This window comes from Mesoplodon bidens (genome assembly GCF_964165515.1).
Source record: "Mesoplodon bidens genome assembly, contig: HAP1_SCAFFOLD_369, whole genome shotgun sequence".
Taxonomy (NCBI): domain Eukaryota; kingdom Metazoa; phylum Chordata; class Mammalia; order Artiodactyla; family Ziphiidae; genus Mesoplodon; species Mesoplodon bidens.
Genome location: NW_027672519.1, coordinates 254,791 through 277,333, shown reverse-complemented (window position 1 = coordinate 277,333; position 22,543 = coordinate 254,791). Strand labels below are relative to the sequence as shown.

The window sequence follows — 22,543 nt, the reverse complement described above, 5'->3', positions numbered from 1 at the left end:
TGAGGCAAATTACTGACTAAAGGCAAATTCCTGACTTAAAAAATGAATCTCTAATATTTTTCTAGTAGTTCTTCTTTTGTTTCAATTTTTGTTTTGTTAGTTATGTAAAGAAACTTATGGATAGTAATTTCTGCTCAGGTGGATAGTGGTACTGTTTAGCACAGCTCATTGGTCTTATGAAATTTTACAAATGCAGTCTGATTCATTCCAGCCAAGTTAATTATGAGGTACATAATTTTTTTTTCCCCAATGGAGACAAATGTAAAAGACAGAGATACAGAAATCATCTTCAGTTTAGATTGAAGCAATTTTAGTTACTGCTGTTTGTTCCTGCTATTTGATCACAGTTTATTTTTATTTTTTGAAGCCTGTCTCTAATCAAATAAGATTTAATGTTTTAGAAGTAATAGAGGACCCTGACTAAACTGACAAGAAAAGTTAATTTAAGGACAAGAATTGATTTTTAAAACTATAAAAGTACATTTCATGACTTGATTTCCAGATGATCTGGTGGTATCCTTATACTGTCGCAGAAGGAAGTCCACAGTGGGACGAGAATGATGCTTACAAATCAGCACCCTTATTATCTATTACTGAAGATGTCTTAGTCCAGGCCAGTCTGCCTACCACCTCTGTGGTACACTGTTGATTTCATTTTTCTTCCAGTATTTACTTTTGGTTCGGGACCAATTACCTAGCTGTGATGGGATTCTTCAGAAGTATCCTACATCTTGTACTTAGTGAACTAGCGATTGTCCTGTTTGCAGACATTCTTTCTGAGGCTCTACTCTTGCCTGGAAAACCTACATTTGCAGAAAGGGAAATGTATAGGTTTTCCTTTTAAATGTACTTATTTTTATTTATTTTTTATTTATTTTTGGCTGTGTTGGGTCTTCGTTTCTGTGCGAGGGCCTTCTCTAGTTGCGGCGAGCAGGGGCCACTCCTCATCGTGGTGCGTGGGCCTGTCACTGCCGGGGCCCCTCTTGTTGCGGAGCACAGGCTCCAGACGCGCAGGCTGAGTAGTTGTGGCTCACGGGCTTAGCTGCTCTGCAGCATGTGGGATCTTCCCGGACCAGGGCTCAAACCCGTGTCTCCTGCACTGGCAGACGGACTCTTAACCACTGCCCCACCAGTTATTGTTTTTTGAAAAAATTATTTCCTCTTTTGTTTTTATGTGATGATGCCTTTATTTATTTATTTTTATTATTGTTTATATTTGGCTGTGTTGGGTCTTTGTTGCTGCGCGCGGGCTTTCTCTGGTTGTGGCAAGTGGGGGCTACTCTTTGTTGTGGTGCGTGGACTGCTGATTGTTGTGGTTTCTCTTGTTGCGGAGCACGGGCTCTAAGTGTGCGGGCTTCAGTAATTGCAGCAGCTGGGCTCAGTAGTTGCGGCACACAGGCCCTAGAGTGCGTGGGCTTCAGTAGTTGCGGCGTGTGGCCTCAGCAGTTGTGGCTCGCGGGCTCTAGAGCGCAGGCTCAGTAGTTGTGACGTACGGGCTTAGTTGCTCTGCGGCATGTGGGATCTTCCCAGACCAGGGCTGGAACCCGTGTCCCCTGCATTGGCAGACGGATTCTTAACCACTGCACCACCAGGAAAGTCCCAGACTTTCCTTTTCTGAATGACAATTTTGAAGAGTCCTGGTTCACGTATTTCATAGACTGTCCCTCAGCTTGGGTTTGTGTGATGTTCTCCTCGTGACTGGAAGGGAGTTAGGGTTTTGGGGAAGGAGATGTTTACTTTTAATATTTTGTTTCATCTCTATCTCTTGGCTTTTTATATAAGATATTCAATGCATTTAGGTATATATTTAAAAAAGCAGGCTTGTAGACTATTATTTTATAATCTGCTTGCTATTTTGTAGTCTGCTTGGGATGATGGTGGTATGCTTTTTTTTTTTTTTTTTTCGGTACACGTTCCTCTCACTCTTGTGGCCTCTCCCGTTGTGGAGCACAGGCTCCGGACACGCAGGCTCAGCGGCCATGGCTCAGGGGCCTAGCCGCTCCGCGGCATGTGGGATCTTCCCGGACCGGGGCACGAAGCCGTGTCCCCTGCATCGGCAGGCAGGCTCTCAACCACTGCGCCACCAGGGAAGCACGGTACACTTTTGTTTTATTTATGCAGTTGGCTCTCTTGCATTGATTTACATTTTATTGATAAAGCTCAACTGCTTTGGATTATGATGTGTTTACAAGGCTACACAGATCATCTGGAAGGGAAAATGAAGAAATACAAATGACAGAAAATGTTTTATAATAATAAAATTTTCTTGGCAAGCAGCAACCTTTTCTCAAAGTCAGTCTTTTAATATAATTTGCTTGCTTCATAAATATGGTTTTTCTTTGTTTTTTCATATCTTTATTGATTAGTAAGCATGTTAAATGACTTGGGAGGAATCTCACTCTCTTCAAGAAATAATTTGGAATTCTTGATGTAGAATGCTGACAATTCTCAAACGTGGGTCAGGAAAATCAAAGTAATAGATGGAAAAGAAATCTCAATTTTAGCTGTTGATATAACTTTTCTTAAATTTAGGGTTTTTTTTATAATTGAAGTTACTAAAACAGATGGTGGAAGGTCCATCAAGATATTTATTTTATGTAATTAAAGCATTTTACTCTGCTGTATTGAATTCCATTCATTCTGGAATTTAGGAGCATTTACCTCTTTATGAAAGAGATGATTCAAAGTAGAAAATGACTGATGACCTTCGCTTCCAGTTTTCTTCTCAATAGACTTAGTCTCTCTTTTAATGCTTCTTGCATACTCAGTAATTGTATAAGTTTTCGAGAAAACTGCAGGTCTGGCTGAATATTAAGCACAGTACGATAAATAAAGCTTTTTGACTTTGCAGAATATTTTACATGTGTGTCCCATAGATTCATCAGAGATTCTAGTTTTGGATAAAGGCAAGTACATTTCAAGACAATACAACATCCCTGTGTATGACATTGGCATTCGAATGAGAAGTGAATTTGGTTCAGGACGGTTCTTGGAATGCTTGGCATTTAGGTTATTTTAGGTCAACTCTTTGGGAAATTCAATTAGAGTGTTTATTGAATGGTTTTAGTGAGCTGAATGGTTGCCATGTCATGTCATAGATGGTCTAAAACATGAGTCTTATTTCTAAACTAGTTGTGTTGGTCAGATAAGGCGTCTTACATGATGTATTTAATCCAAGATAATGATGGATGAATAAGAGGCAGATCATTCTCGAGGAAGTAATTTTGGTTTTGAGAGAGGCATTCTTAGGGAAATAGGCCTTGGTGTGTTCATTTAGAGCTGGGCAGGATTGAGTTCCGGAGAGAGGAGGGAAAGGATATTTGGGTAGGGGGAAGGGCATTGGCAGAGCCTCAGAGGCCTGAGGGTTCCTGGGGCCTTTGTGGGAATGGTGGGAAAGTTGGGTTGCAGTCAGCCTGTGGGTAGCCTGGACGTTGGGTAATGAGCGTGGCCATCAGTTGATGGGCGCCCTCTCTAGAGTGGTCTGTAACTTGCTTCCACCCTGAGGAAGTGTGACACGCTTCTGCTAGCTGCAGTGTCTTCCCCACAGCTGTGCTGTCCATTGAGGAGAAGGGGGCCTGCTCTGCCATGGCTTCCTTACTCCTCAGGGTATGGCGTGTGAGTTATTTTAATAATGTATCAACCTGCCTTTTCTTTCTTTTGTCACGATGCATTTGCTTTCTAAAGTGGTCTTGTTTCCAGGATAATAATTGGGTTTCCACAGGGAAAATCATAATATATGAGGCAAATTACTGACTAAAGGCAAATTCCTGACTTAAAAAATGAATCTCTAATATTTTTCTAGTAGTTCTTCTTTTGTTTCAATTTTTGTTTTGTTAGTTATGTAAAGAAACTTATGGATAGTAATTTCTGCTCAGGTGGATAGTGGTACTGTTTAGCACAGCTCATTGGTCTTATGAAATTTTACAAATGCAGTCTGATTCATTCCAGCCAAGTTAATTATGAGGTACATAATTTTTTTTCCCAATGGAGACAAATGTAAAAGACAGTGATACAGAAATCATCTTCAGTTTAGATTGAAGAAATTTTAGTTACTACTGTTTGTTCCTGCTATTTGATCACAGTTTATTTTTATTTTTTGAAGCCTGTCTCTAATCAAATAAGATTTAATGTTTTAGAAGTAATAGAGGACCATGACTAAACCGATAAAAAAAGTTAATTTAAGGACAAGAATTGATTTTTAAAACTATAAAAGTACATTTCATGACTTGATTTCCAGATGATCTGGTGGTATCCTTATACTGTCGCAGAAGGAAGTCCACAGTGGGACGAGAATGATGCTTACAAATCAGCACCCTTATTATCTATTACTGAAGATGTCTTAGTCCAGGCCAGTCTGCCTACCACCTCTGTGGTACACTGTTGATTTCATTTTTCTTCCAGTATTTACTTTTGGTTCTGGACCAGTTATCTAGCTGTGATGGGATTCTTCACAAGTATCCTACATCTTGTACTTAGTGAACTAGTGATTGTCCTGTTTGCAGACATTCTTTCTGAGGCTCTACTCTTGCCTCGAAAACCTACATTTGCAGAAAGGGAAATGTATAGGTTTTCCTTTTAAATGTACTTATTTTTATTTATTTTTTATTTATTTTTGGCTGTGTTGGGTCTTCGTTTCTGTGCGAGGGCCTTCTCTAGTTGCGGCAAGCAGGGGCCACTCCTCATCGTGGTGCGTGGGCCTGTCACTGCCGCGGCCCCTCTTGTTGCGGAGCACAGGCTCCAGACGCGCAGGCTGAGTAGTTGTGGCTCACGGGCTTAGTTGCTCTGCAGCCTGTGGGATCTTCCCGGACCAGGGCTCAAACCCGTGTCTCCTGCACTGGCAGACGGACTCTTAACCACTGCCCCACCAGTTATTGTTTTTTGAAAAAACTATTTCCTCTTTTGTTTTTATGTGATGATGCCTTTATTTATTTATTTTTATTATTGTTTATATTTGGCTGTGTTGGGTCTTTGTTGCTGCGCGCGGGCTTTCCCTGGTTGGGGCAAGTGGGGGCTACGCTCTGTTGTGGTGCGTGGACTGCTGATTGTTGTGGTTTCTCTTGTTGCGGAGCACGGGCTCTAAGTGTGCGGGCTTCAGTAATTGCAGCAGCTGGGCTCAGTAGTTGCGGCACACAGGCCCTAGAGTGAGTGGGCTTCAGTAGGTGCGGCGTGTGGCCTCAGCAGTTGTGGCTCGCGGGCTCTAGAGCGCAGGCTCAGTAGTTGTGACGTACCGGCTTAGTTGCTCTGCGGCATGTGGGATCTTCCCAGACCAGGGCTGGAACCCGTGTCCCCTGCATTGGCAGACAGATTCTTAACCACTGCACCACCAGGAAAGTCCCAGACTTTCCTTTTCTTAATGACAATTTTGAAGAGTCCTCGTTCACGTATTTCATAGACTGTCCCTCAGCTTGGGTTTGTGTGAGGTTCTCCTCGTGACTGGAAGGGAGTTAGGGTTTTGGGGAAGGAGATGTACATTTAATATTTTGTTTCATCTCTATCTCTTGGCTTTTTATATAAGATATTCAATGCATTTAGATATATATTTAAAAAAGCAGGCTTGTAGACTTTTATTTTATAATCTGCTTGCTATTTTGTAGTCTGCTTGGGATGATGGTGGTATGCTTTTTCTTTTTTCGGTACATGGGCCTCTCACTCTTGTGGCCTCTCCCGTTGTGGAGCACAGGCTCCGGACACGCAGGCTCAGCGGCCATGGCTCAGAGGCCTAGCCGCTCCGCGGCATGTGGGATCTTCCCGGACCGGGGCACGAAGCCGTGTCCCCTGCATCGGCAGGCAGGCTCTCAACCCCTGCTCCACCACGGAAGCACGGTACACTTTTGTTTTATTTATGCAGTTGGCTCTCTTGCATTGATTTACATTTTATTGATAAAGCTCAACTGCTTTGGATTATGATGTGTTTACAAGGCTACACAGATCATCTGGAAGGGAAAATGAAGAAATACAAATGACAGAAAATGTTTTATAATAATAAAATTTTCTTGGCAAGCAGCAACCTTTTCTCAAAGTCAGTGCTTTAATATAATTTGCTTGCTTCATAAATATGTTTTTTTTGTTTTTTCATATCTTTATTGATTAGTAAGCATGTTAAATGACTTGGGAGGAATCTCACTCTCTTCAAGAAATAATTTGGAATTCTTGATCTAGAATGCTGACAATTCTCAAAAATGGGTCAGGAAAATCAAAGTAATAGATGGAAAAAAAATCTCAATTTAGCGTTGATATAACTTTTCTTAAATTTAGGGGATTTTTTTATAATTGAAGTTACTAAAACAGATGGTGGAAGGTCCATCAAGATATTTATTTTATGTAATGAAAGCATTTTACTTTGCTGTATTGAATTCCATTCATTCTGGAATTTAGAAGCATTTACCTCTTTATGAAAGAGATGATTCAAAGTAGAAAATGATTGATGACCTTCGCCTCCAGTTTTCTTCTCAATAGACTTACTCTCTTCTTATGCTTCTTGCATACTCAGTAATTGTATAAGTTTTAGAGAAACTGCAGGTCTGGCTGTAAATTAAGCACAGTACGATAAATAAAGCTTTTTGACTTTGCAGAATATTTTACACGTGTGTCCCATAGATTCATCAGAGATTCTCGTTTTGGATAAAGGCAAGTACATTTCAAGACAATACAACATCCCTGTGTATGACATTGGCATTGAAACGAGAAGTGAATTTGGTTCAGGACGGTTCTTGGAATGCTTGTCATTTACGTTATTTTAGGTCAACTCTTTGGGAAATTCAATTAGAGTATTTATTGAATGGTTTTAGTGAGCTGAATGGTTTTCATGTCATGTCATAGATGGTCTAAAACATGACTCTTATTTCTAAAAGAGTTGTGTTGGTTAGATAAGGCATCTTACATGATGTATTGAATCCAAGATAATGATGGATGAGTAAGAGGCAGATCATTCTCGAGGAAGTAATTTTGGTTTTGAGAGAGGCATTCTTAGGGAAATAGGCCTTGGTGTGTTCATTTAGAGCTGGGCAGGATTGAGGTCCGAGAGAGGAGGGAAAGGATATTTGGGTAGAGGGAAGGGCATTGGCAGAGCCTCAGAGGCCTGACAGTTCCTGGGGCCTTTGTGGGAATGGTGGGAAAGTTGGGTTGCAGTCAGCCTGTGGGTAGCCTGGACGTTGGGTAATGAGCGTGGCCATCAGTTTATGGGTGCCCTCTCTAGAGTGGTCTGTAACTTGCTTCCTCCCTGAGGAAGTGTGACACGCTTCTGCTAGCTGCAGTGTCTTCCCCACAGCTGTGCTGTCCATTGAGGAGAAGGGGGCCTGCTCTGCCATGGCTTCCTTACTCCTCAGGGTACGGCGTGTGAGTTATTTTAATAATGTATCAACCTGCCTTTTCTTTCTTTTGTCACGATGCATTTGCTTTCTAAAGTGGTCTTGTTTTCAGGATAATAATTGGGTTTCCACAGGGAAAATCATAATGTATGAGGCAAATTACTGACTAAAGGCAAATTCCTGACTTAAAAAATGAATCTCTAACTTTTTTCTAGTAGTTCTTCTTTTGTTTAAATTTTTGTTTTGTTAGTTATGTAAAGAAACTTATGGATAGTAATTTCTGCTCAGGTGGATAGTGGTAGTGTTTAGCACAGCTCATTGGTCTTATGAAATTTTACAAATGCAGTCTGATTCATTCCAGCCAAGTTAATTATGAGGTACATAATTTTTTTCCCCAATGGAGACAAATGTAAAAGATAGAGATACAGAAATCATCTTCAGTTTAGATTGAAGAAATTTTAGTTACTACTGTTTGTTCCTGGTATTTGATCACAGTTTATTTTTATTTTTTGAAGCCTGTCTCTAATCAAATAAGATTTAATGTTTTAGAAGTAATAGAGGACCATGACTAAACTGATAAGAAAAGTTAATTTAAGGACAAGAATTGATTTTTAAAAATATAAAAGTACATTTCATGACTTGATTTCAAGATGATCTGGTACTGTTGCAGAAGGAAGTCCACAGTGGGACGAGAATGATGCTTATAAATCAGCACCCTTATTATCTATTACTGAACATGTCTTAGTCCAGGCCTGTCTGCCTACCACCTCTGTGGTACACTATTGATTTCATTTTTCTTCCAGTATTTACTTTTGATTCTGGACCAATTATCTAGCTGTGATGGGATTCTTCATAAGTATCCTACATTTTGTACTTAGTGAACTAGTGATTGTCCTGTTTGCAGACATTCTCTCTGAGGCTCCACTCTTCCCTCAAAAACCTACATTTGCAGAAAGGGAAATGTATAGGTTTTCCTTTTAAATGTATTTATTTTTATTTATTTTTTATTTATTTTTGGCTGTGTTGGGTCTCCGTTTCTGTGCGAGGGCCTTCTGTAGTTGCGGCGAGCGTGGGCCACTCTTCATCGTGGTGCGTGGGCCTGTCACTGCCGTGGACCCTGTTGTTGCAGAGCACAGCCTCCAGACACGCATGCTCAATGTTTGTGGTCCCGGCCCCTGTTGCCCCGTGGCCCGTGGTATCCTTCCAGACCAGGTCTCGAACCCGTTTACCCCCCGTCGGCAGGCAGACTCTCAACCACTGCACCACCAGGGAAGCCCAGGTTTTCCTTTTATTAACAAACTTTTCCTTCGTTATTTCTTTCCAGTTTTTAATAACCGTGTCCATTGTGACATTGAGTTTCATATTTAAAAATAATTTTAAAATTTTATTCTTAAAATTATCGTACGGTAAAACTACCTTTTTTCTTTTTTTCTGTTAATTTAGCACGTGTAGTTTGTGCAACCATCACTTCAGTCAGAATACAGAATAATGTCACCCCGCAGAATTCCCTGATCCTATCCTTTTATAGTTAACTGTCCCCATCCTATAACCTCTGCAACCACTGACCTTTTCTCCATCCCTATATTTTTGTCTTTTTGGGAATGTTCTATAAATGGAATCATACATGTAACCTTTTGAGACTGGGTTCTTTTACTGTGTTTTTGAGATTCATCTACGTTATTGCATGTATTTTAAGTTTATTCCTTTTTATTACTGAGTAGTTTTCCATTGTCACTCCTTAAAGGACATATGGGTTGTTTCCTATTTTTAGCATTTAGGAATAGAGACGCTGTAAACACTTGTGTACAGACTTTTGTGCAAACATAGTTTTCATTTCTCTATATCTAGGGTAGCTGTCTCTGGGGAGAGGGGATTGCTGGGTGATATAGTGAGTATATTTTTAACTTTATGAGAAACTGTCAACCCTTTTTCCAGAGTGTCTGTACCATTTTTTATTCTCCCACTAGCAATGTATGAGAATTACACCTGTTCCACATCACTGACACTATCAGTGATTTTAATTTAGCCATTCTAATAGGTATGTGGTAATATCTTATCATGGTTTTAATTTGCATTTCTCTGATGACTAATGCCATTGGACATCTTTTCATGTGCTTATTTGCCATCATTAGGTCCTCTTAGTGAAGTGCCGTTGAAATCTTTTGTGCAGCTTTTAATTGGGTTGTTTTCCTACTGTTGAGTTTTGAGAATTCTTTATGTATTTGGATACAAATCCTTTTTCAGGTATGTGATTTGCAGTTGGTTTTTTCTCAGTCTTTAGCTTGGCTTCGTATCCTTCTAACATAATAATGTCTTTCAAAGAGGAAAAAGGTTTAATTTTGAGAAAGTCCAATGCATAAATTTTTTTCTTTTTTTGTATTATACTAAGATGGGTAGATTTTAAAATAAGTTTCTGTTCTATAAAAGTGGTGAAATGTAACTTAGTGATGGGAATGTCCTCATAAAGTTGACTTTGTGGAAGGTGCAAATGTTATTTTCTGGAAAGGTAATACTAATTAATATACCTCTTAGTCTTGGGAACATCTAGGACTTTTGTTTAACCAAAGGATGCAATTGGTTGAGGTTTGTGAGGGTTTTCACACTTTTTAAAAAAATGATAATCACTAATGTGGTTAAATATGTATACTTTCATAATGGAGAACTATGTAGGAATTAGTCCTTAAGACTCTTCCAGGGTTAAAATAGTGGTATATTACATTCCCATTTGATGCTTTGGGGAGTGCCTGAGTTTGAGTTTCTGCTTCACTGGAACAGCATTAGAACTCTGAGTGTAGGTTCAGATTCAGTGTCATGGCTAAAAGCACGAGCTGCATCAAAATGTCTGCATTTGAATCCTGCCTTTTATTTACAGTGTAACTGTTGGGTGAGTAAGTTAACTTGTCTGTGCTTCAGTTTCCTTATCTGTTAGTGGGAATGATAATAATAACATCCACCTTGTAAGGTCATTATGAGGACTCAAGCAGATTACATAATATAGTCATTTCAAGGGCCTCTGGCCCACAGGAAGCATTCAGCAAATGGCTCTTGTTATTATTCTTATTATTATTGCTGAAATAGCTTTATGATAAAATTGTTTAAACAAATGTTTTGGAATATTTTCAAGAGTCAGAATAACCACATATCACACTAAGTCATTCCTCTCCCATGCCCACTTTTTTCTCTTTGCACTTGTTATTATTAATCAATACCTGTGACCAGTGTTTTTAATAATCATGTATATATACACTGTTTTACAAGACAGCTATCAGTTCATTGCATTTTTCACATCCTGTGAGGTACTAACCAGATATACACATATACATCAGTTTGCTTCAGCTGCCTGAAATATCAACCTAAATTGGCTTAAGCTGGAAAGAAATTTGAGTTAGGCTCACCTAACTGCAAAGTCAGGCACAGCTAGCTGGATTCAGGGCTCAAGTAAAGTCATCAGGACTCAGGTTCTCCCCACGAGTCAACTCTGCCTTTTCCTGTATGGACTTCAGTTGTAGGAACTGTATGTTAGAAAATTGGCTGTAGCATATTCACCCCCTGTAGCCTGTCAGCGTTTAGATTCAGCCGGAAAGAGCGCCTGTCTCTTTCGCAGAAGCCTCAGGAAAGGTCTCATGATGTCTCATTGGCTCTTATGGTGTCACATGTCTGACCTGGAGCCAATCGCTGTTTGAGGCTGTGAGACTGGGATTGGCCAGTTCTGGTCACGTGGCACCCGTGGCTCTTTGGCGGAGTCGATCCTACCGTAGCCACGCTGACTGAGAGGTGGGGAGAGGTGCCTACTCTGAGGAAATGTGTGGGCTTTTATTACCAGAAAAAGGGATGGATGCTGGCTGGTCAAACGACTAATGTGCTGTTAGGCTCTTTTTGTAGATCGGCAACGGATCACAGGGGTTAATGGATTTGAATTAGACCGGATTTGAATTAGAACCTTGGTTACTGATTCCAGCTTTTTTGTGTGTGGAGTTACATCCTCCAGTAATGCCGTTCCCCACAGGGGCAGGAGTTTGCAGAAAGTTAGTGTTGTGTATTCTTTTGGTGAAAGTTGGATAATTTTTAACAGGAAGAGAAAGAGTCAAGGCAAATAGGGGTGGCCTTCTCAATGGGTGGACGTGGTGCTTCTTCCCACACTGGTGGGTTTAAGCGACTCAGCGCCCTTCTCCGGGCCTTTCTGTCCCCATGGCAGAGGCTGTACAAGACCCAGCTTGGTCAGTGTCTGTCCGCCACATGGCAGGGTTGCGTGCTGTAGACACGGGTGTACCCGTGTATCCTGGCCAAGAGTGTCGGCTACATGGTGAGGTGTGTCTGGGAGCTGGTGTCGTGTAGAGGTAGTTTCTAGATCTCTGTGTTTTTTATAGTCCATTTTAGCGTGGCTTGAGACATTGTCTCACTTTGACTTCGGCTGGCAGTTTTTATTTTATGTTTTTCCAGAAGACGCTTGAAATTCTTCAGGAGTATGTGTAGCCAGGTCATGCTGTTTTCTGAAGAACCAGGGAAGACAGTTACCAGAGACCTGCCTTGTATGGAGAGCTACGCTACAGAAGTACCCGCAGTGAGGTTCAGGGAGACCGCAGTTAGAAATGAACTGTTGGGACCTGATTAATTGTGGTAGGCATCTTCATATCCAGTGCTGAGGTGGGCACCTGAGCCTACATATCAGAGACATTAACTCTTGAAATTAAGTCACTTCCCCCCATAGATCCTGGAGTTAGTAATTCTGTCCCTAATCTCTACTTCTGTGTTACTTTTATTGAGATGTCCCTGGCTAATATGTTTGGTGATTAATGCTGATGGTAGGCTTTGTGATCTCCCCTCAGAGCCAGTTTTAGGGGTTACCTTGTCTTTGTCAGCGACGTACAAGTACACTTGTTTCTCCAGTGGCTATTGGAGAGCATAATCATTATTATGATTGCATAATGATAACCATTATTATTTTACCGAGATGGTGAAAATGGGTGAAAATAATTCCTCTGTCAAGTAGATAAAGTAGTTACATAGCATGATATTTTATTTTCTAAAAATAGGGTGTTGTATGTTGAAATCTGTAAAGTGATTTCCACTTTGTATAAATTGAAAATATGGAATTTTAGTGAAATAACAATAGCTAACACTTACTGAGCACTTACTGTATGCCAGGCATTCCTTTAAGCACTTTACACATATTATTTCGCTTAATTCTTAAGTGAAAATAAATAACCATAGGAGGTAGGTATTAGTTGTCTCCTTGCCACTTTAGAGGTGAGCAAGTTGAGATACTTGAGGCTAAGTCATTTGCTCCAGGTCACACAGCTGGTGAGTGACACAGTTGGTGAGTGACAGCTGGTGAGTTCTGAATGTAAGTCCTCTGGCTCCAAGTCTGTGCTTTGGATCACTGTGCTGTGTTCTGTCCCTAGTAAAGATTTTAGCTCATGTGTTGTTAGTTTTTCTTTTCATTTTGCTTCCTTTTGTAATATTTTCTAGATGTGGGCTAGGAGTTGTATAGAGAAGATTTGCTAATTCTAGGACCTTTGGAATCCATGGATTTATCCATCTTCTGTTGCTGTTATTTGGCAAGCAAACACTATATGCTTGTTTATATCAGTAGGTGTCAACCAGGAATGATTTTGCCCCCCAGGGGACATTTGCTGATGTCTGGAGACAGACATCTTTAGTTGTCGTAAGTCAGGAGACGTGCTCCTGGCACCTAGTGGTCGGAGGCCGGGATGCTGCTGAAAGATTTATGAGGCACAGGACAGCCTTCCGCAACAAAGAACTGTTCAGCCCAAAGTGTCAATAGCATCAACTCTGGCCTATAGAATAAGTCACTGATGATCTTGTAATGCCATTCTGATCTCTAATGGGCAAAGTCACATTAGTAATGTAGAAATGATTACTTTTGATGTTTGTTTGATAATTGATTTCCCCAAATTAATGCATGTTTGTATAAGGGACATAAACACCAACCATAACTTAAATATTGAAGTTCCCTTAAAGTAAACTGGGAATTATAGCCCACTGAGGGAGAGCTGATGAAGTTTAAAGGGAGGCCATGTAATGCCTGAGGATACAATACTCTAAATATTTGTTGGATTACCTTGTGAATTACACAATTAGATTTCATTTTTTGTGTTGTGTTAACTTGTCAAATGTATAAACATTTTAAAGATCCTGTAATTTTCAAAACCGTGTTTTGGTATATTTTTAATTAAAAATTTCATACTGAGAAAAGTGGAGAATATTACATTGTACCCCGTGTATGTACCACCCATATTTAACAAATGCTAACAAATACTGAAGTGCATTTTGAGCTCTTTCTCATCCCATCCCTTAGGTGTTTCGACATTTTTTGTTATACCAAACATCTCAAAAGTTGAAGGGGCCTGGAACTCTTCCGATGTCTGTCACCAGGCCTCACTCACTGCTGCTGCCTTTTGTCTGCCTGTCAGCTTCTCCCCTCATCTTTCACTGCAGTATATAGGCGGTAGAGGGCGGAGCCATGTTGTCTTTTCAAAGCTGGAAAGGCCAGGCCGAGAGTGGATGCGTAGGCTGGAGGGAGGCGGGAGGACAATAAGTATGGGTTTCCCCCAATGACTGGAAGCAGAGCGTTCCCATGAAACCTTTCATAAGCCGAAGTGGTGTAAAGTGAAGAAGCAGTGACCATAGGACACATCTTGCTAACGGATGCACAAAATAAATTGAGCTAAAGTACAGAAGCTCAGTGACAGTTCAAAGCTATGGTGGCTTGACGCTGAGGTACTGAGTGTGGTTCCCGGGAAGGAGCTGGGTGGTGCCCCTTGCACCCGCTTTTGCAGCGCACAGTGCGAGTTGCCTCTGTATGGGCTGCTGCACAACACATGCCAGACACTGTCCTCATTTTCCCCCCTTTTTTGTGTAAATAGATACCTCTTTGGATTTCTTTTGGTTAGGAAAACAGGCGCTAATGTGGGTCATTCTTAAAAGCGAAGTGGCATAAATTGAGCTTTGGAAGGATGGAGGAGACCTGTACCTTGGGGCCGTTTGGTGAGGTAGAAAGTGGGGAGAGTGAGCGAGGGTGGGAACAGGCAAGAAGAGCAGTCTCGGAACCGACAGAGATGGTGATGGGAGGTCTGCAAGCGTGGTCCGCCGGAGCAGTGTTGTGACTGTCAGGTCAGAGGATCTTAGGTCTTCTTTGCCCAGGATTGCTGCTCCCTGCATCATGAGTGGTATAGCTCAGGAGAGGCTGCGCTTGAATTCTCAATCTCTATTACTTGGACTGCTTAGTGGTCTGTTATTAATGGCAATGCCTGCTTATCACCAGTTGTTCACAGGAGTTCTACATGATAGGTTCCTTCTTTTTTTTTTTTTGACCACACCCTGTTGCCTGCGGGATCTTAGTTCCCCGACCAGGGATCAAACCCTCCCCCCACCCCTTTCCGCCATGGAGGAAGCGCGGAGTCCCAACCACTGGACTGCCCGATAGGTCCCTTCTTTATTTAAACACCTCCCATCAAGCTCCATTGCTATGGAATAAATTCCTCACTTCTTTTGGCATTGGAGGGCATTCTTAGCTCCTTTCCCTCCTTCTCTGACACACCTGGAGTGTATCACGTGCTTTCTCTTGTCTTGGTGACTTCTTGTGCATTCTCTCTGAAAAACTCCCCTGTGCTCTCCCTATCATCTCTGCACAGTGAACTTGTGTTCTTCTGTTGAGGGCAGCTCATGCCTTTTGGCAGATGGAAGGTATTTCTTGTTATTTTTCACTAGTGCTTTGCCTGTCTTGCTAGAATCTGAGTTTCTTGAAAGCAGTGATGGCATGCTTCCTCTTTGAGTTTAGTGCTTCTAACACAGGGCCTGGCCTCAGGAAATGTTTGCTGAACTGAATTAATAGCCAGTTCGAACTTGCCCTTGAGGCAGTGTTTTGTACTGGTGGGAAAAATCCTACACGGTGTGGACTTTGATTCTCTGCAGTGTCAGTTATAGGATTGTAAGATGGAAGATAGGAGGCTGGGATAGGAAACAGTTTTGCACCTTCTGGGTTTTTTTTTTTTTTTTTTTTTTTTTTTTGCAGTACGCGGGCCTCTCACTGTTGTGGCCTCTCCTGTTGCGGAGCACAGACTCCGGATGCTCAGGCACAGCAGCCATGTCTCACGGGCCCAGCTGCTCCGTGGCATGTGGGATCTTCCTGAACCAGGGCACGAACCCGTGTCCCCTGCATTGGCAGGCAGATTCTCAGGCACTGCGCCACCAGGGAAGACCTAGATTTCTTTATTTAATTTTCGAGCCTTAGTTTACTACCCACACCCCCGAAATTGTTACCTACTTTAATTATATGTTCTTTTTAAATTTTAAATTTGTTGCACCGGGTCTTAGTTGCAGCAGGCGGGCCGCTTTGGTGCGGCTCATGGGCTCCCCAGTTGCGGCATGTGGGCTCCCCAGTTGCAGCAGGCAGGCTCCTTTAGTTGTGGCTCTCAGGTTCCTTAACTGTGGCGTGAGAACTCTTAGTTGCAGCATGCATGTGAGACCTAGTTCCCTGACCAGGGATTGAACCTAGGCCCCCTGCATTGGGAGAATGGAGTCTTAACCACTGCACCAGCAGGGAAGTTCCAATTATGTGTTATTTTATTCATTGGCAGGTATACATACTTCTTATCTTTTTTCCCCTGTATTTTTTATAAATACAGAAAAGAGAATAACAACTTAAAATAAAATGAAGGAAAGGCCTAATGTATCTGAGTTTTTCTCAGTAGCACGAAGGGAAATGTTTGCCAGCAAGAACTGTGGCAAGGTTATCCCAGATGTCAACTGTCTCGTAGCAGGGGCTCAGAGCCCTTCTGAAGCTTCCTAATTGTCCGGGACAGCTCCATTATGACTCACCGTACAGGGCCTAGCCTCTCATGCGACACTCAACATTTAAAAATTAGTCTTCATTTCTCCTTCCCAGCAGGCAGCTTCAGTTGGAGAAAGTAATTTCATTTTCTTATGTACTCATTCATTCACTCAGTCAGCAGACCATCACTCGTCTCTTATATGCCAAGATCTATGCTTGCGTCTGGTAACAAGGAAAGAATAACATATGGTTCCTTCAAGCACTTAAGGGGCTCATAAACTAGTGACAGAGGAAGATGCACAAACCAATCAATAAAGAATTAACAATGCTTTGACTTTATTTGTATTATTTGAATTTTTATGACTATATTTATATACTACACCCTGTTCAAAGTGGAAATAGATATTTAAGAAAGAACTAGTGATGTAAAAAATCCACAGTAATATGTAAGTTATTTAGAGAGTTAAGACTGGAAATATTTGCACTCTCAAAGAAGCTTGTTAATGCAGATGAACCCCTAATTCTTTTGGTTGCTTTATTTACATTTATAGAGGTATAGGTATTCCCTCTTCTAACAGGGGTTAGTAACTTGGGGAGGGGGTGCTACAGAGTAAGGTCCTGATTCAGTGGCAGGTCCATCTTACCTCCTCTTCAGGTCATATTCTCAAGCAGGAGCTACAGGATGAGACGAGTAAAACAGTTCACTTCCTTTGCTTACCCCCAGCCCCATGATAGGCTTCTGCTGGGCTTCCTTGGTTGCTTTCATCATCACTTTCACCACCATAGGTAAGGGAACCTTCCAGTTAATCAGGGGACCTGGAAATGATGCAGAAAAGTCCTGACTTAAAAATAATAAATAACATTTATTTAGGGCTGACTGTGAGCTCATTGCTTAAAATGTCCTACTTAATCTTCACAACCACTCTATGAAATTGGTATTGATAAATCTCAGGTATATCCAAAATAAGTCTCTTATGTAGGATTGTGATGTTTTTCGGTCTTTTATGTCTTTAGGTTCGTCTCGGCACCAGACATAAGGCGGTTCAACATAATACGCTGGCCCTAAACAGCTCCAGATGCCAAGAATTGGCAAATCACTACTTTGGTTTCAGTGGGTGGTCAAAAAGGATCATCAAGGTAAACTCTGTAGATTTTCTTTGACTAACCAGACTCCTTTCAACATTGAACTCCTAGACTTTAGAGAGAAGAATAGAACAGGGCTATGGGGAGGAGGTGTGAGAGCCTTCCACATGGAAGTATCTGAGCATTGGCCTGCCACCTAGAATTAGTGATAATCTCAATGACTTGGATGGCGGTGTCCATAATTTTCTCCAGTATTTGTATGGTATATAATAAAAAATATTTGTCCATATCTAGTCATTCATTTGCAAGTCTCACTTGATTTTGAAGCTATTGCATACCTAAACTTTTACCTGGGATTGCTGGAGTTTAGTTTTTATTTCTAACAAGAGGATACTTTGAAGTCTAGCCTTTAATTCATAATCCTAACAGCTTCAGGATCTTTCTAACCTTAAAGAAAGGGAAAATGAAGATATTGTGACACCACTTCAGAAGCAAAGCCTGAAGTTCTTCTGTGCTTTAGAGGTGGTGTTGCCCTCCCACGAGTGCAGGAGTCCCAGAGTTGTCATGGCTGAGGAACCTTTGGATAAGTTGGAGGAAGGTCTGTTTTCCAGTATGTTTGTGTGTGGGGAGGTGAGGGAGTGGGATTTCTCTTTTTTCCTTTCTTTCTGAAACTCACCTTTTCAGATACATCATCACTTTTCTAAGCCACTAAAGCCCTGGGCAGATTTTTTTCTGCCTGACAATATAGATTTTTATCTTAGGCAATACCTGACAGCACCTTAAACTTTAGAATTTTAGAACTGACCGCCTGCCAAGAAGCTTAGGAGGAGGGAAAATGAGTTAGTTTTTTTTGTTGTTGTTGTTAATGATTTGTTATGTGCTAAAATATTCCTTCAAATACAGATGTCTTCTGGCCTTCAGTTATCCCAAGAAAATCATTGTCTAAAGATTGAAATAAACTCTTGTGTAAATATTCAGTCCTTTGCCTCCTATAGAAGGGCCTGAGCAGAAAAAGTAAATGTAGATCCCTGGAAAGGGGATTCCGATTGGTACTGAGTTTTTTCCTAGAATCCATGGCACTTGGGCTTAGGGTTTTAACTCAGAGGCAGGGCTGTTAGCGAATGGAGTGGAGGAGGCTCCACCATCCACCTGAGTGGGTGATGGTTGAGGAGAGGCCAGATCATCTGCACTACCGCCAAATCTATCTCACTGTATGAATCCAGCCCTTTACGCACAGGAGAGCAGGGTCTGTAGCAGTGCAGCCTCAGCTTGTCCATTTGAAATCTGTGAGTAGTATGAGATTTGTGCCACGTTCTTGGTTTGCATTTCCCATCGAGTGTTTTAGGAACTTCCAGAATAGATCTGAGTAGTAAAAATGTGCCATGCCAGGCTATACCTACAACAGAGACATTCACCCGTACCCCAGTGTTGTGCCTGCCCTTAATCACTAAGATAATGATCTAAGAATCACAGATGCATTTTTAGTTTTACACACATGACCTAGAAATCAGTTATGCAGACAGGCATTTTAAACTCATCTGTTTTGGTTGGATTTAGGGTCATTATCATTCCTTATGGAAAGGAAGGTAACCCAGAAGCTTGCTATTCAGAAGGCTATGACAGACGCATTCCAGAAACTGCTGATTGTGGCCTTAGGTAAGACCTTTTTGATTGTCCCTGAAGTACTTCAGTTTCAGTGAGCAAATAAAGTTACTTGAAAAGTTAATTGGATGAAAATAATGGTTGTCTAAAACATTACATATTCTTTCGTTCACCAGATGCTTTCACAGCAGCAGTCTTAAATGTGTTCTCTGTGGCATTTATGAGAAAAATGACAGCAAATATTATTGTCCCCAGTGTTTAGATGTAGAGTGACTTGCCACAGTTCATACAGAAAGTGTTTGATCCAGTTCTTCCCCAATTGCTTGCTTATCATACAGAATAGTGCAGTGATTATAAGCCTTGGACACCTGTGTTTGAGTCCTAACTTTGTCTCTTAGATTTTGTTGTTGTTGTTGTTGTTGCAATTTTAGGTTTTTCTAGCCAGAGACATTTGAAGGTATTTAATATCTCTAAGCTGCAATTTCTTTATCTGCAAATAGGATTAGTAATACAGCTTATCACCTAATGGAGGATATTGTAAGAGTAAATGAGATGATGAATGTAAAAAGCTTAGAACTATGCCTGAAACATAGTAAGCAGAGAAAATATACTGACTATTATTATTATCGTTTTTTTCTTGTTGAAGAGTTTATTAGATTATGTTTTTGAAATCAGTTTAATTTCAGTTTTCATTTCTGATATATTGGGTGAATATGATTCTTATATAATAATTGGCTACGTTTTTGTGGGCCTTGAAAGTGTTCATGCTATTGAATAGTGTTGATTGTGTTCCCTATCGAGTTATACAGCGGTGAGAATGTCACAGCCTGTGCCCAAAGGAAACTTCATGATGAGTAGATTCCCGGAACAGAATTGCTCCCCTGCTTCACAGCCCTTCAGGCTTAGAGAAAATCCGAGCTAAGTTGTCAGAGACCTTATTTGCTTGTAAGAGTTGACCCTGGATTGGTCTTGGCCTTCCAGCCTGGGCAGTCCTTCCAGTGAAGTTTGACTTCCCTGGTCATCAGGCAGAATCTCCATCAGCTGTCAACTCTGGGTAACAACCTTTAAGAACCAAACTAAATGTCTGGGTTGTTTGTTCCTAATAATGCCAAGGTATTCCTTATATGTACTCCAAACTCCTTAGACAAAAAGCCTGGTGGCTCTAGCTTGCCTTGAGGAAAGCTGTATTGTCCAAAAGGTACACGGGCCAGTTTCTGCCAGTAGAGTGTTCAAATGCTGTCTCTCTCTGTCTCTGTCTCCAAAGCTTTGTTCACTGTATCTGGTAGAAGTTTGGTCCCAAGGAGTAGGCCCTTGCCTTGCTTCTAATATGAAGTATCTATTATAGTCCAGTGGTATCTCTCCAGGTTTGAACTCATTTTGACCCCCACCTAATGCCTTCCTATTTCATTGTATTGTGATTGAACATTTTTGTTTCCACAGCTTTTAATTTCTATGTCATTATTCCTTAGTTCTTATTTCTAAGATCATAAAGGTTTTTGAACCAAAGTTGATACTTCTTATATATTTTTTCACAAATAATTATGATAAAAACTGGAGTGTCAGATGAGGGAACTTCTAGGAAAATGCTCTTATTTTCTGCTTTTAGAAATCAAAAGAATGTCTAATTATTGGGTGCTACCATTGTATACAGGAAGTTTTAGAACAAGAAAACTTCTGAATTGATCCTTGTTAACTTTATTTCAGAAAGTGGTAAAATAGCTGTGGCCTATAGACCCTGTGAAGAGGTCACAGATGCTAGAACTGAAGAGGAACTACAGGATTTAATTCAAGTATATGGAGATACAAACTCAACACAGCCAGTGTAGCCATAATTCAAAACAAGCAGCAGGATTTGGAAGACTTTGGCATGTCTACTCAGCTCTGTCTTCCTTAGGAAAATGTGAAACTCTGAAACTGCTTTTGAGGCAGGGAATTTCTAGGACTTTTCCAAGTCCCGAGCCTTGCCTCTGGCCCGTTATTTGAAGTTTGGAGAGCAGGATTGAGGGCCATCAGTGTACGTCTACAGTTGTGGACACAGGAGAAGACACAGGCCTTTTAGAACTCCCCTCAAATAGAATTGCAGGGATTTGGGAACAAAGTAACTATGGCCTTAAGTGTGATTATGCTACAGTGTTTTAAAACTATTCATGCCTTTCAAGTAAGGTATATTACCCAGATCTCAGCATATATCTTGTGTTAAATATTTTGCTGAAGAACCTTTCTGTAAACCAGTTATATGGATGCCTCGAATTAGGGATTAAGTTGTCAACTTAATTTCTAAAAGAAAACATTAATGTACTGTATATAGGATTTTTATTTAAAAGGAGCAAAAAAATGTGTTTCATGTCATTGAGAGCTTATTTTGGGGCTAGTTTTCTGATTATTTAACTCACCCCAACGTTGCAAAATTTGTTTTGAAGGGAAGAAAGTAGAGAAAGGAAAGGTGGTTATGTTCTGAAAAATGTAAAAATTTTGAAAGTTTTTCCTGTACGAAATAATTATTTTAATTCAATTTAAATCAGTCAAGGAAACTTCAAACGTATCCATGTTTTGGACTTTAAGAAGTCTAGCTTCCTGTGAAACGTGAGAGGAAAGGACTCCGTATTGATAGTAAAGATTTCGGAAACCTGATTATAACAACAGATCCATTCCTAAATGAGGCCAATCTTGGAATCAGTTCCATTGAGAAACCATTATGTGCTAGGCACTGGAAATAAGATGAAGCTCCTTCTCTCTTGGATTTTAGGTGTTACAGGTGTACCAGACAATTAAAAAGGACTAAAATTAAATAGAATATGAAAAGGACTGTGAAGAAAGTAAACTGGGTGCTAGTTATAGTATTTGAAGAAAATTACTTAACATGCTGACTTTAACATTCTAAGTGTCTTCTCCATGTCTGCACACAGGGTAGACCTCTGAAAAGTGACACAGTAGCTTTTTCTAGATTAATGGCTCTGTTGAGACAACGTGGGATGGGGGAAGTCTTCCCATGCTAATATAAAGGGCCATTCACTTGGTTTTAGACACTCTTTCCCAGGATGAATTGCTCACCTGCCCCAAACCCCTCCTATAGATGTTCTGGAGTCATCACTGATTCAGTGGTAACCTCTGATAACAGAGTGGTGAATTGATAATGAGACGTGAATACTGAGAGTTTGGAGGAAATGGCAACATTTTAGAATAATTGTAAGGTGTGTTCCCCTCCCGCCACCCTGACTGGTGCTCACTTTGCAGGTCAGCTACTTTTCTTGTCAGCCCTGTAGCCAAAGGGAGGAAGAATGTCTCTCAGACTTCAGCTTCGAGGAGGAAGAGTTCAGATTGCCAGAACTGGACTAGCACTTTTGAATTTCCCAGAATGCCACATCCTGTGGTTTCCTCGGGAAGCTCTGCATCCTTCCCAACTCCCCTCCACCCCTGGGCTGCTGGAGGTTGTGGCCACTGGGGTCTGCAGCCCAAATCCCGCCTCATTGTTTGGGCCCTGGGAGGGCAGGGCGGGGTTGGGAAGGGGGCCCGGAAGGAGGTAATTGTCACCTTTGCAAGGGGAAGGGTGGCTTGTGCCCTGGGGACTCTGGGAAAAAGGCTCACTCTGGTGGTGTGCATTGGATCTCCGCAGGAGCCTAATAAAGGTGGAGTAACTACAGATGTCATAAATAACGGGTGGGACATTAGGTGGGGGAGGGACACGTGGTTGCTAACGGTTGCTAACGGTGAGCCCTCGCGTTGCAGCGCTGGCATAACGGTTCAGTTCGGCTCTGAA

At 41.2% G+C, this 22,543-nt stretch overlaps 1 protein-coding gene across 1 annotated transcript in view; it reads left to right on the top strand.

Moving 5' to 3' along the window:
- The window catches only part of LOC308610081 (RAD52 motif-containing protein 1-like), a gene marked incomplete at its 3' end in the record, with an annotated part of 106,198 nt that extends 84,076 nt beyond the window's left edge, over positions 1-22,122 (top strand). Inside the window, exons 4-8 of the mRNA XM_081259344.1 lie at positions 17,116-17,238; positions 17,707-17,782; positions 18,742-18,840; positions 20,491-20,576; positions 22,021-22,122. Of these exons, the coding sequence (XP_081115470.1) occupies positions 17,116-17,238; positions 17,707-17,782; positions 18,742-18,840; positions 20,491-20,576; positions 22,021-22,122 (486 nt within the window). The remainder of the gene's footprint in view (positions 1-17,115; positions 17,239-17,706; positions 17,783-18,741; positions 18,841-20,490; positions 20,577-22,020) is intronic.
- Between the last annotated feature and the right edge of the window lie 421 nt (positions 22,123-22,543).